This window comes from Poeciliopsis prolifica, unplaced genomic scaffold, assembly GCF_027474105.1.
Source record: "Poeciliopsis prolifica strain line A6 unplaced genomic scaffold, Auburn_PproV2 SCAFFOLD001, whole genome shotgun sequence".
Classification (NCBI taxonomy): Eukaryota; Metazoa; Chordata; class Actinopteri; order Cyprinodontiformes; family Poeciliidae; genus Poeciliopsis; species Poeciliopsis prolifica.
The window spans coordinates 9,002,103-9,016,100 of record NW_026562376.1 but is presented as its reverse complement, the minus strand read 5'-3'; the positions used below and the strand labels follow the sequence as shown (position 1 = coordinate 9,016,100).

The following is a 13,998-nucleotide window of genomic DNA, read 5'->3' as shown; positions in this document are numbered from 1 at the left end:
GATATAAAAACATCCTCAGATGGAAATATCTGCCCTGTAGTACCACTCACCTTACACACGCGAGCGATGCGTGACACAACAGTGTTGTCAAAGAAATCAAACTCCTTCCCTGCTTCACTGAAGAAGAAGTAAATCTTATCGTCATCGCCCACAAGGTTGCCCTTGGGCAAGCTCTCCTGTATGTAAGCTGAGCCAACAAAGGCTGGGTCTGAAAGGAAAGTAACAATACCGTCACACTGGGATCTGGGAACATACATCCCCACTGCTGAGTGACATCCAACAGGGACAGAAGATGGTTTTCCATTGTAGACTGATCACGCAGCATTTCCAGCACTCTGTTTTAAAGCTGAGTATTTATCCATTGTACAACAGATATGTTATCGCTGAAAGATATAATGAAAACCATTGCTACACAGCTACATCAACATACCTTGAAGCCAGTTGAGAGAGTTTTCGGTTTTTAGAGCAGTTCCTTGGCTCAAGCTTTTGTAGATTATGGGTTCATTTCCTTGGAAATTACTGACTGTGCCGGCATACAGCTCCCCATCTGCAATGCAGACAAGAATGATCACAATGTTTCTCCAAAAGAAAAATGTTTCTGCGTCCCATAGTAATGAAATCCAGAGAATATCTTGTAGTTTTTATCGCTGACATCACCAAATATGCATCTTGAAACTTTTAACAAAGCTTGGTGTTTATCAACCCCTTACACCCAAATTTATAGGTTTTGAAACACATTTTTTTCAAACTAGCATCACTTTAAGTATATGCTTGTGTCATTCAGTCTTCAAAAACACACCTGGAGCAATGCTTTAATTCATTCAGACAAGTTTGAAAAATCCTTGAATTTCCATGTGTATAAATATATGTGGTTTATGCTGGGTAACAACCAGTGTGTCCTCTTCAGTTTGCATCAACCTACCAGCTATGATGGCAGTGGACTTGTACTCTGGATTGAAAGGGCAGCGGCTGCGTCCGTCCTCTGTAACAATCTCACCAGCATCACTTTTGACAAACGAGAAGTCCGCAGTCCTCTGAGGGGCAAGCACACATACACACATACCACATGTGATAAGGGAGTCTGAGAGGCGAAGCTCTAAGTTGACAGCAACCTCTGTCAGATTTTGCTTTAAAAGGTGGTCAGTCTTTGGCCAAAGTTGAAGTGCAGGTCAGTAATGTTTGTTTGTTCTGTCTTGTTCTAAAAGGCACTAAAAGATCTGAAGAAAATGTATAAAAACCAGATCGATTCGTATGTAATCTGATTACATGCATTATATATTTTGATCTTATCCCCACGGACATGCAAGCTAATAAAATAATGCACATATATTGTATCTGACTGGTCTGCAAGTCTCACTCAGACAGAATGCTGAGTGAGTAGAGAGGCAGGAAGTGGGATACATCAGATTTGAGATGATGTTCCACTAAAATCAAATAAATGAATCCCATACAAAGTCCTGTAACTGACTAATCACTTTTTATGAGGGGAAAAAAACATTACTGTTGTCTTTAAATCTTAAAGAAATTCAGAAGCATGGCTATTGAACAGATGGAATATCTTTGAAAGGGTCGAAACTTACAATGTAGGCACACATTGGACTGAAGGCGTAAGTTCCGCATATGTACAGATGAGTGCTGTTCATACGCAGTAAAATTTTTATGTAGTTGAAGCAGTCCCTCTGTTTTAAAAAGACAAAGAAAGGTTTATTAAACATTTTCCAGCAAGTAAAAAGAAACAATGAATATTATATGGAATTATATTATACGTTATAGTACAGAGATTAGAAGAAGAGGCACAAAGTTTAAAATAAAGATCATAGTAATTTGAATTTCCCTGTTTACACAATCTCCATTTCCCTTTGCTAACATGCTCCAGTGTCAAAGGTTCAGATCTACAGAAAAGAAGTTTAACAAAAGTGCAGTAAAACTGTGTATTTGAAAAGGAAGGGAAAAATCTATTGTTATGAAAAGGAAAGTTCCAAGATGACAGGAAATGTCCGGGTTTCTGTCCTGGCCTGGGCTCGATTCCCAAATCAGCAGCAGTCAGAGCTGAAGTTCAGTAAATAATGTTTCAGCCATGCGAGTTCAGCTATGTGCACTTCAAACCAACAGTTGACTCGCCTGAAGATCTTTGCCTTTGAAACTGCACTCGTCTCTCTTCCTCTCTGGAGTTTTCCATGTGAGCTGCAGGAAAAGAAAATGCTGTGGTATTTAAACTATATCTTTAACACTGTGAAGCATAACATTCCGCTTGCACTCTTGTGATCACTTAATCCCTATCGCCAAATTTCCACCTTACATGAGGGATTCAAGGCGCTACATTCATATTTATACGCTTAACATCACAGTGCAGTTCAAAGGTTGCAGCATACAGGCTCTTACACTTCTTTGTAGCTTCGCTGCACTGATATCAGAAAGGTTGAGAGCAAACAGAATCTCCCGGGCACCAATGTACAGCATGTTGTCTTCACTGCTGAGCAGCAGGGAGGTGAAGTTGAAGACCTTGTTGGCTGAAAAGCTTCTGGTTGTCCTTTCCTTTGCATCTGGCCAGAAACAGGAAGATGATTATTGCAAGTAATTTTAATTGTATTTGCATTGTAAATGCATTGTAAATGTAAATGCATTAAGTGAGTCATCACTATGAACGTTTCAACAGGCTACATATATGATTTGACATCTGGTATAGTAGTACGAGCTGCCCTTCAAAATAGCAGGAAAACAAAACAATTAGAGCTTAAACATTCAAAAATAGATTTTGGGAACAATCATTCAAAAATAAAAATAAAATACATGCTTGGTTCAGGACATAATTTTACTCCAGGTGTAGAAAAATATCTCCTTTTGAGAATTTTGATTCTGAAAGTAGCATGAAATTCAATTTGTTACTAAATATTTAGTTTTGAGAATAATATCAATAATTATTTTTGGTATAGAGGGTAAATTATTTACAACAGTAAGTATATGAAAGGAAAAAATTTTAGCAATGTCTTCTTAGGTTAATGTTCTTATGAACCAATGGCAAAGCATCTGCATTATACACTTATGCAGTGATGAACAGTTGAATTCAAACCCAGAGCAATAATACAATAAGCAGTAAAAGTTACCACTATTAACATTAGCCCAAAAAGCAGTCAGTTGCCCAGGAGACTGATGGTGGATAAATAAAGTGGAGTAACATTGCTGACCAAGGAGTAAATTAGAACGGAATAAAACCCCTTTATATCATATGAAATAATATCAAATTAATTCCTTGCATTTGTTAAATCACAAAGATAGTTTTTTTGGGAAAAAATACCCAAATTATTAGTAACAGATTCACATCAAGTCAGAAAATAAATGTTATTATGTGTATCTTTTTTTCATGCAGGACATAAAGACTCATGCATCTGTTACAGTTAGACAGTGTTATTGTCTCAGTGGTCAAGATTCAATAAAGAAACAAAGGTTGAATCATCAACTCCTGAAATCACTGCTGCTGATGATTTATTAGCCCACGTGTTTCTTGGATTTACGGGCCATCAGCACAGGCCCAGCTTGAACGAGTTGCCTTAATTGCATGCCAATGTAAACAGAGCGTGGGAGCTGATGGAAACTTGAAGGGACTGAACCTCTGCCCCTAAAGTTATGACAACTGAAGGAACTAAAATCAAAGAGCTTTTTAAAAAAAAAAAAAAAAAAACTTAGGATTCTTTTGGATTGTTAGCTTCTAATGGGATTTGTGTGAAAAGAAGAGTCTGATTAAATTTCCAGCTACTGGTTGAAGAGACTGAGCATTTAAGGAGGTGAAAAGTAGGGACTTAACATCATATTTCACTCTTAATACAAGCCTAAAACTATTTGTCTTATAAAGGGACACTGATTTTGTTCAATTCATAACTTAATGGAATAACCACATGCAAAAAAAGACAATGATGCATTAAGTGCAGAATCCAATTCAGCTGTGTTTTATCTATGTCAGCAGCATCAGAGTGGACTGAACCCAAGATGCTGCTGGTAACAATTTAAGGTACTTTTCTACGTTTAACCAACTCACTCCAGGAAGAGTCTTTAAGTTCTACTCATAAGAAGCTCAATCACTCTGCAGTATGTGTGTCCTAATTTAACCGTGCCTTGGTTCTACAGCAGGTTGAGAGACTTCCTCTCCCCCGGGAAAACAACATGTTAATAGGAGTCCATCACCACGGCAACACTGAGCCATATTGTAGTTAAATCTGTCTGTGAATCCACAAGAGGCAATGCTCCACGTACATGAACCCACAGGGGGCTTTTCAGCAGCACTACGGGATAAATGAACGGCTGCTCCGTTGTATTCTGCAACTTGTTTTGTTTCCTTTATCACAAACATAAGCATTTTTTTTTTTTACTCAAAATATATTCAGAGTTGTTTTCTGCAATGAGATCAATTCTGGTAAACTGGTACGCCACAGCTGTGAAAGAAAATCAACTTAGACAATTGCATATATATTGTGTTTTGTAAAAAAAGAAAAAAAAATCTGACAAGCTGACAATGCTGTAGCTCTTACATTAAATTCTGTAATGTCTCTTAGTTTTGGTCTGTCACTGCAATATTAGTTAAACATTTACCAGAGATATAAGGCAGTGGTGGCTTTTTGTAAATCTAATGGCAAAAAGTGGTTCTGATCCTTCTGAATCAAAAAGACTTTATCTGGCAAATTCTGTCACTCTGTCTCAAGCTCAAGATGGAATAAAATTTTTTGTGAAAGCTGTCTTAAATTTGTTAACAGGAGCAGCAGTGAAATGCAGAAACATGGTTTTTGAAGTAACTCATTAGTCAACCCATGAGCAGACAAGTTTCCCTTCGAATGAGCAAAGTTAACAAGTGGATTGAACTTCTTAAATTCACTTATAAGGAAGCTAAGGCTAAATGTTTTACTGTCTGGGCTCCTTTTCCTGGTGGCTTTTCTACACAACACAGTCTGAGCTGCTCAGCAGACGAAGCGAAACATTAGAGGCAAATGGAGGCACTTAGGAATGTAAGGACAGCTTGTATCTGTGATAGAGAAGCAAACAAAGCAGATGCATACATCAGGCCATTACTGACGAGGTACACCAGTATTACTGCAATCTGTCTAAATTACCAACCTTGTTTGTTCTTTTAAGAGCCAATTTATCTGGCAAGGAATTTAGTTTTCACTGCAGATATTTGTTTTTTATGTAAAACAAACAAACAAAAAAAACATTTCATACAAAATCATTGTCAAAATTTATGCTAAGTAAATAAGGCAATAAAAACTATGTCAAAATTGTGCAATCTTTTCAGCACAAATGTATTCCCGTAGCGTGCAAACTCCTTGTTTTTTTTTAAGATATGACAGACTTTTTAGATCTTACTGGCAAGTAAGAAAAATGAGGGAATTGTGCTCTGTTGGAGAGATACTGAGGGTTTATCTACAAAAATGGAAAAAAAAAAAAAAACAACTATCTACACTTTAGAAACATTGGCTTTGTTGACTTGTACTTTGTACAGAACAAGCTTGCTGATTATTCTAAGACAGTTTCTGCTCAAAAAAGTTTCCAGCAGTAAGTTTGTCATATAAAAGTAAATCAGTTTCAAAGAAATGTGAATATTATTCAAATTTATACTGAAAACATTTCACAACCTTACTGGAAGATGATCAAATAGATTATAAATTTATAGCTGAGTTCTAATGTGTGTTTTTTTTTTCAAACCTGGCAATTTAATTTTTTTTTCTTCTTGAATTAAAAGCAATCTATATTGCTTCCTTATGTTTACTTATTTTAAAAACAGGTAACATTACGCTCATTGGCGGCATAGTTGTTCAGTTGTTGTTTTTCCTTTAATAACAACTGAACACTGAAGAGATCTGTGACTAGGCAACCTAGTGCTGCTTGAATTTGAGACATTAACTGAACAGAAATTGAATTATTATTTTTCTGATTGGCTGATAAGCAGGTAACTGGTTGACAAGAAAAAAAATAACCCTATTCCCATCTCTATCTAATTTCTGTGGTTCATATAGTTCTTTTTGTATGTTTTTAATTGTGTCTTCTTAGTCTAAATGCTAAATGACATTTAGTAAAGCCTAAAAACAAAAAATCTCTGTTTTTTAACAACTGTGCTATACTGACGTGAACAATAAGCAGAACGTGAACAGACAGATGACATCTATCCAGTGGCAACTGAATAAATTATACCAAAACATTGGTAGGCAGAGCTGGAGGCTTTACATCTCATCATGTCAGTGATAGTCGACCTCTAATGATGGACCTTGTGAGAGCAGCTTTGTGTGGTTACAGCACTTCATCTGTGACCTTTTCCCACTAAGCCATGAACTGCACACTCTGCAGCTGCAAGTAATAAAGCATCATAGCCATTATTAAGTAATTAAAAGTAATTTCTACAAATGGCACTGTTAAATTTTCTGAAAGCTGTCTTAGATGGACTTGAAAATCTTTTTGGGAACAGATTATCATAAAGTTTAAAGGAAGTCCTATTCTATTCTATTTGGTTAGCCTTGATTTGCTTTGTGTATGAATTGTATTATACAAAGAACTTGCTCTAGCGTTCTAATGATCAGTGTCTTGGGTGCCATTAACTGTGTAAAATATAATTGTGAACCACAACACAATAGGTCTATTTGTAAAGGGAAAAGAAGATTTTATAGATTTATTTCATAAAATGCAGGCTATATTGAAGAAGAAGTGAACATTTGCAGGATTTATTGAATGTGGAACATCTTTGAAAGGAAGTATATTCTGACCTTTACTTATAGTGATATAAAGGGTTTCTTTTGTAGAGTCAGAACTGTATCTGACTACATGGTGCCTTTTTTGTCATTTCTATATCAACTCATTTACAAGTGAGTTCAGTGAAACATTATCATAAACAAATACAGGCTTGATTTAATTTAATTTGAATATCACTGATAATAGCACAAATACATTTTTTACCACTAGGAATATGCTTACTGCATTATAATTGTAATTATAATGCATGTTTGCCAACATCCCCAAAAACAGTGAAAACAAAAAAGATACAAGATCTTTTTTGTATAGCACAATTCAGATCCAAGGCAATTCCAAATGATTCACAGAATAACAAAGGAACATATACAAAGGATACTAAATTAAAACTTTAGATATAAGTAATATAAAGGCAATTTTAAGACAAATAAATACAAAAAAATACAAGGCATGATCAAATGAACAGATAAAGTTGGAATCAACAGTCTCTATGCATCTCATGTTTTTGTGGTGTCTGCTGTAGAGATGAGAGAACTATCCATTTTTGGGGCCAGAAAACAGGGTCTCGTTATTTTCTGTCATATGCAAAGAGATCTTTCAGTACTTCACAGTCTGAGTTACATAAAACATAAATATGTATCATGTAGCCAAGAATGGAGCCTTGACTAACTCCATGTGATCTTTGTTTGCTCAGAAAAAAGTGCCATCGTCCAATTTGTATCAAGCAACTTATCTTTAAGGGACATCAGAGAGCCCATTACCAGTATTCTGAGCATTAAAATGACCCACATTGCAATGTCTCAGGGAGCTCCAGGTAATGCGAGTAAATAATGGTTTTAGAAAAGCAGGACTTATTAAAGAGGCAAACTCACAAACCCAAAGTAGATAAACAAATCTTTATGTATTCATTACAGAAATACCCACAGAGAAAGCTATATGACTATAGAAACTTTCAGCTTACATTAAGAATGGGTTTTGCATTGTGCAGAAAATGTGAGAGCAAAGGGACAATTTCCTACATATTGGGCATAAAGAACAAAACTCTGTGTAGATGAATTCCTTTCATTGCTGCTTTCACAGAATGGGGAGTCATTTAAACAGTGACCACAGAGGCAGAAAGCTTTAACAAGGGTCAACCTATAGCAGTGTCAAATTGTCTTGCAACATACAAAACAGCCACAGTGGAGCACTAACTGGATTATCCCAAGTATTTTAAAGCTTGCTTTTAAAAGCTCCTCTTGAATGGATAATTGTGTGGGAGAGTGAACCAGTAAAGCTAAAGGACAGGGACTGGAGCATCTGGAGTGCATTATGAAAAGGCCAAGAGGCTGAAAACTTCCTCTGGCCAAGTCGTGAGCCTGCTGTTTGTGTTGGTAAACTGTGGGGCTGAATTTTGTTAGTAAGCTATTGTCCCTATGGCACCATCTGCGGGGACAATATTGTTGCTCATTTCTAATAATGTCATGGTGTGAGAACTACAAATATCTGCAAGTGTGATGGAAAATGAGGGGAAGGCAGGATAAAGACATGTTTTACATATTCACACAGCGTGGATTAACAGTATAAGCTTTAGTAGTGCGATTCACAACACCACAGTGTGATATCGCAGGAATCCTGCTAATCTGTAAACATAAAGAGCGCTTTGCTCTGATAAATAATTAAAAAGGAACGCATCTCAGGAGAAACGTTTTCTCATGAGGCAGTCCTTGTTCATTCAGGGAACAACAAATGCTGAATTAACCGTAATAATGCTAAGCAGGTGCTGGTTCATCAGGAACTCACCATGACCCCTTCCTCTGGTTCTGGAGCATTAACAACAGAGGGGCTGTACAGGAGGTCCTGACCTGTTTCTAAGTGCAGCGCTGCACTAAGACCTTACTATTTGTTCTGAGCAATTACACTCGCTAAGCACAAAAAGCACCTTGTATGCAAAACAGCTTTACAGAGGTCAATAGGTACAGGATTACAGTATATGCACAATATGGACATTGTGGTGTTATGAAGTAACACAAACGTACCAAAGGAACAAAAAAAAATTTATATGCATTCAAACGTGTTATGTATGATAATAATTAGAGCTTAAAATGTGACCTTCATGGCACTTCCACATCAAAAATGAAAGAAACCCATATTAGAATGTATAACCACTGACCCCATTTGTATGACAGCAGCCTAATGTATTTCAGCATCTTGATACAATGAAAAAGACTTGTGAACCTCAAACTGAGCATCAGAATGAGAAAGAAAGAAGATTTAAATAAATATGAGTGGGGCATGGTTGTTAGTGCCAAATGAGCTGAGCTGAGTATTTCAGAAACTGCTGATCTACTGGGGTTTTCACAAACTATCCTTCTGGTTTGCAAAGAATGGTCTAAAATAGAAAATATCAGAAAATATCCAGTGACAAGTCTTTTGTTTTTGACCCTATATGGTCAAGAGTGTTCATCTTCTGATTGTTACCTCCAGTAGGATAATGTTATAAAGTTTATCTTACCTCAGATTGGTTTCTTGAACATGACAGTGAGTTGACTGTATTCCATCTACACCCACAGGATTGGATTGAAATCACCTGATTTCAATCCAATCAAGGGCCTTTGGAATTCCTCAATCAAAGATTGAGGAATTTGCATTATGGACGATAAGATGACCGATTTTAAGCAAATTTGGGATTATATCAAGTCATTTCAGATCAAAATCTCTAAAGAATGTTTCCAACACTTTGCTGAATCTATGCCACAAAGAACACAGGGAGCTATTACGTTATGACAAGAGTTAAAACTTAATTATTATCAAGGTGTATCTAATAAAGTGGAGATTGAGTGCTGTCCTTTTGTACAAATTTTAGTTTGAGGATCTAGCTGGCATAATTTATTCATGGAATCATCAAATAGAAAAAAAAAATCACAATGTGCAAAATGGCTACATAGAAAATATTGATACAGTTCAGATAGATACAGATGTTTTGAAATAAAAATTATATAAATAAGACACAACCAATCTTGTTTAATTTTTATTTTTAATACAAGAAGCCAAACTCATTTAATACTCTTTTAGATGGAGAAAGAAAATTTCTAATCTAGATAGTCTTTAGGAGACGATGGTAGATATTAACTAATAATTGCTCATTTTATTGTTATCACATGTTCACAGCACTACATTTCCTATTTGTAATTTTGCTGTGACAAAGTATAATGAATCAGGTCAAGAACTTCTCCATGGAAAAAAGATTACATAGATGCATCTGTTCTACAGTGTAAATAACACTCATCACTTTTCACTCAATATAAAAAAAAAATCCCACTTAAACATACTTTTCCGTCAGCAACAGAATCATAGGGCTATTATAACACTTGACACTGCTGTCAGTTGAAAATACTGCAGGTTGGCTAATATAGCTAATTTGAACATGGTAGCATTTAAATAATGAAAACTTTCTTGCTCATGGCTGCAGGCATGCCCCTAACCCAAAATAAACAACCATGGTCACTTGGGTTGTCACAGAGGGATCAACAGGAAAAAAATAGAGAAGGGGGAGGGCTTATAGGTGTGCCTTTAAAAAGCACTCCAACACACAAAGCCCTTCAGCATGGTCTACATTAAAGTTTGGAACAAAAGCAGAGAGAAAGGCAGTTGCAGGCTTTACTCCATGAACTCATGATCCATGCTGATAGACGTATAATGAGAACCAGACAAGTGTTCACACCATAACACATACAAATCCCCATTCATTATTCATGGCAGATTACCCTCTTCATTAAGGCAGAGGCGGGAACCAGGGGGATCCAGAGGGACCGAGAGGAAAGTGGAGGGGACATTAGTAAATGAGAATTCTACCGATGAAGATCACCCAGCCGGTTCTCTGGTTTGCCCAGGCTGTAACAGTTTAGGCATGCAAGCTGTCAAGCTAACAGGCGTTCAGATAGGACAGCGAGCACCAGAAGCCGTGACGAGGCCCGACAGTTTTTGCTGAATAAAGTTCATGTCCCTAAAGCTTGTGGTTTTGCATTCTGCTTTGATACTGTATACACAATGTGACAAAGACTTTCTGAGGGGATACTGGAAAATGTCAGTGTAGCAGAACTGATGTTACCAAAGCAAGGCAGCGTTTATCAAAGCTCTGCTGACCTTCATTCACATACTGAAACCCATGATTTTCCTCATTTCATGATCTACACCCTTCTAAGTGCAACAAGATGTGTTTTTGAATAAATCATTTGTATTCAGAGCTACAATCCATATAGAAATATAATTAATTAACTGTTAAAGATTACTTATGTTCCGGCTGGTTATGGGCCTTATTGGCCTTAATGTAAACCTACAAGACAGAGAACAAAAAGACTGTATGCATCAGTTTATATCCTGATAACTTGAGGCATGTGAATCATGCATGTTTTATGGTGTTGTTTAACTCTGGCTGCACGCCCTAAAAGCAAATCTTTTCAGCAGAACAGAGAAGCGCATAAAGCATCTTTTCACAAAATGATTGATGATGTGTGTTGTTATGAAACACTCAGCCTCTGTGGGCTCTGCAAAGGCAGGAGAGGTGAGCGAGATTATATGTTCAGGTAAAAAGTCCAACATGTAGACAAGACGCAAGCTCAGACAGGCTCAACTTTCTGAAAGCGCAGAGTAGTCCTGGGCTGAAAAGGGAATCAGAGGACTATATAAGAGCATTCAACAAGATCCTTCCACACAATCTTCTCTGACATACAATAATGAAGCCTGACCATGAGTCACTCACCACAGTTCAAACACTACAATCTCACACTAATTCCTTAATCTGTCATTGTGTTTAATTTCCATGGAGATAATAAGGTGCAACTTTTGTTGAAATCCAACTTGTCAACGCCACTGCATCTCAACAATAATCTGATTCACGGTTATGAATTTTTCTACATGGTCTAGTTGTATGACCATAAATCACCTTTCATGAAAACAAAACAAACAAAAAAAAAAACATGACGCTGAGTTCTTTCATAATTAGCTTTGACTGATCTATTTATACTGAAAAATCTATTGTATTCTGTAGTGCAATTTTTACTTTCTTTTATTATCCTTCAGCAATATAAATGTTACATATGTTTTCATTATGTAAAATACTCTGAATTGTTTGTGTCTAAAATGTGAACTAAAAATAAACCTGCATAGACTTGCCTTGGGTGAGTTCAAATAAAATATATTTTCAGTGAAAGCTGACAGGAATATTCAACATGTTTCAAAGTTTCAAGTCAGTTTTGCAAGTGCAGGCATGAAAAGATACATTTTTGATAAAAGCAGTAACACCCAAGGCCTGAGAGAATTTGTGGAATGAGTTACAACCACAGGTCTGTATGTAAATATGTTTGACCCACAGAAACTCAGCAGAACCAACACTTAAATGCTACCAAAATCAACAGGTCTGTAAAGTTTTTTTTCTTTTTTTTTTTTTCTCCATTCATTTTTTATTTGACAATTGATTGACATTTGGCCAAATGTTGCAATTCACATAAAATGATCTGATACAACCACATCTGGAGCCTCAGGCATCTGTGGCTTGCATAAGGAGCTATTATGATTCAAAATGCATTCCTTGCAAAAGCTTCCATACCTCATAAACTTTTTCACATTTTGTCATGTCAAAATAACAAAATGTGAAAGAGTTTCACTGTATTTCAACAGTATTTGCATGTACTATCTCAGTAGAAGGGATACACAGTTGTCAAATAAAATGTTTTAAAAATCTAGAAGGTGTGGTGCTCAGTCTTGACATATATAAATGAAGTCCTGAGAAGTACTCTGAAAGGCAACCTGTGTTTCATTGAAGGGATGATGCAGAACAACCACAAACCTACCAATTAATAAAAGATGAGAAAATGAGACCTATAATAAATCTGGAGAAGTTAAAAGGAGGGAGAAACTGGTGATAAGAAATCTATTGGTCGTGTACTCCTTATGTAGGAGACACGTATCAACCCAAGCCCGGGGTTCGATTCCCGAATCTGTATCTTGTGCTTCGTGTCTTTCTCCTCTTTTTCCAGCCATTTCCTGTCTGATCTATTCAACTAAATGTCACTAGTGTCAGTAAGAAGCAAAAAATAAATAAATAAATAAATAAAACCTCTTATAAATGTAGTAAATGTCATAGTTATTTAAAGAAGGGACTTACTGTAAGGAAAGCTGAGGCGTGGAGTGACATCATTTTCTGTGACAGCCAGATGAAGGAAACCAAGAAGTAAGACAGTGTAGGCTGGGAGACACAGCCAAGCCATACTCATCGTCCACATGACACCGCAGGTCCACCAGCCAACTTGTACTATTTGTCTCCTTTAGGTTTTGGGGGAATTCATGAAGTGTGTCTTTTTCTGTTTATCTCCTTTCACGGCTTCTCTTCTCTTGCAGCTCCAGGCGCTTCAGATGGAAATCCGGTGAAATGTTGGGAAGAGAGGAAACTCCTTGCTGTTTGATATTACAATTGTTGACCTGACAGCACAGTAGAAAACCTCTTCTATGCAAACACCGAACTGCAGGGTCTCAACGGATACCTTTGAAGAAAAAGAAAAAGCATTGTGTTAGTATGTTGCATGAGCTAATTTGCACATATTTTCTACAATAATTAATTATTTAACAGCTGATTAGGCATTTATCAAGCCACTTTGATGCGCAGGGAAATACATTGTTATACTGAACTAGTTATTGACTAGAGAAAGGAGCAAATTCCACATTATTGCATTTGGAATTTTAATTTTAATTGGGTTAAGCTAAGAACAGCTCTGGATGTGGTAAATTAAAACAGTTGTTTTTGGGAAAAAATGAAAAAAGAAAATAAGAAAAACAATGTAAAGGCATTGTGCGATGTATTGAAAGCAACTTCCATTGTAAGTTTTGTCAGCAAACATTTACCTTGACCCACAATGAAATATATTACAAATAAAATTATTTTACCCTTGTAGACCAAGGTAGTTGTAGTTGATGGTTGGCTTAAACGACACAGCCAAGGCAAGTGCATCACATGCATCACTAAAAGTTTGTTGATACAAGTCCAAAACACAACCAGACTTATACAGGAAGAAATAAATACCAAACATAGAAATAGCCTATTTTATAAATGTTTCGTAACATTAGTTATATAAAAACTGTCACCAAAATTTAACAGGCGTTAAAAGTCAGCTGAAAATGTGACCTTGCTCTGAGTTACTGAGTAAGGTCAGTAATTTAAATAACGAAATACTAATAAAGGATGACCTTCCTTGTGTCGTTAGTGCTAGTAAGTCAGTTTAAAGCAAAAATAAATAA

At 36.4% G+C, this 13,998-nt stretch overlaps 1 protein-coding gene across 2 annotated transcripts in view; it reads right to left on the bottom strand.

Moving 5' to 3' along the window:
- sema4ba (sema domain, immunoglobulin domain (Ig), transmembrane domain (TM) and short cytoplasmic domain, (semaphorin) 4Ba) overlaps window positions 1-13,998 on the bottom strand; it is a 53,435-nt gene that overhangs the window by 9,935 nt on the left and 29,502 nt on the right. For both annotated transcript variants that reach the window (XM_055037217.1, XM_055037208.1), the window contains exons 2-8: window positions 12,872-13,247; window positions 2,383-2,543; window positions 2,122-2,184; window positions 1,581-1,679; window positions 923-1,034; window positions 431-547; window positions 51-208 (exon numbers count right to left, since the gene is read on the bottom strand). In XM_055037217.1, coding sequence (XP_054893192.1) covers window positions 51-208; window positions 431-547; window positions 923-1,034; window positions 1,581-1,679; window positions 2,122-2,184; window positions 2,383-2,543; window positions 12,872-12,989 — 828 coding nt within the window. In that variant the 5' untranslated portion in view covers window positions 12,990-13,247. The remainder of the gene's footprint in view (window positions 1-50; window positions 209-430; window positions 548-922; window positions 1,035-1,580; window positions 1,680-2,121; window positions 2,185-2,382; window positions 2,544-12,871; window positions 13,248-13,998) is intronic.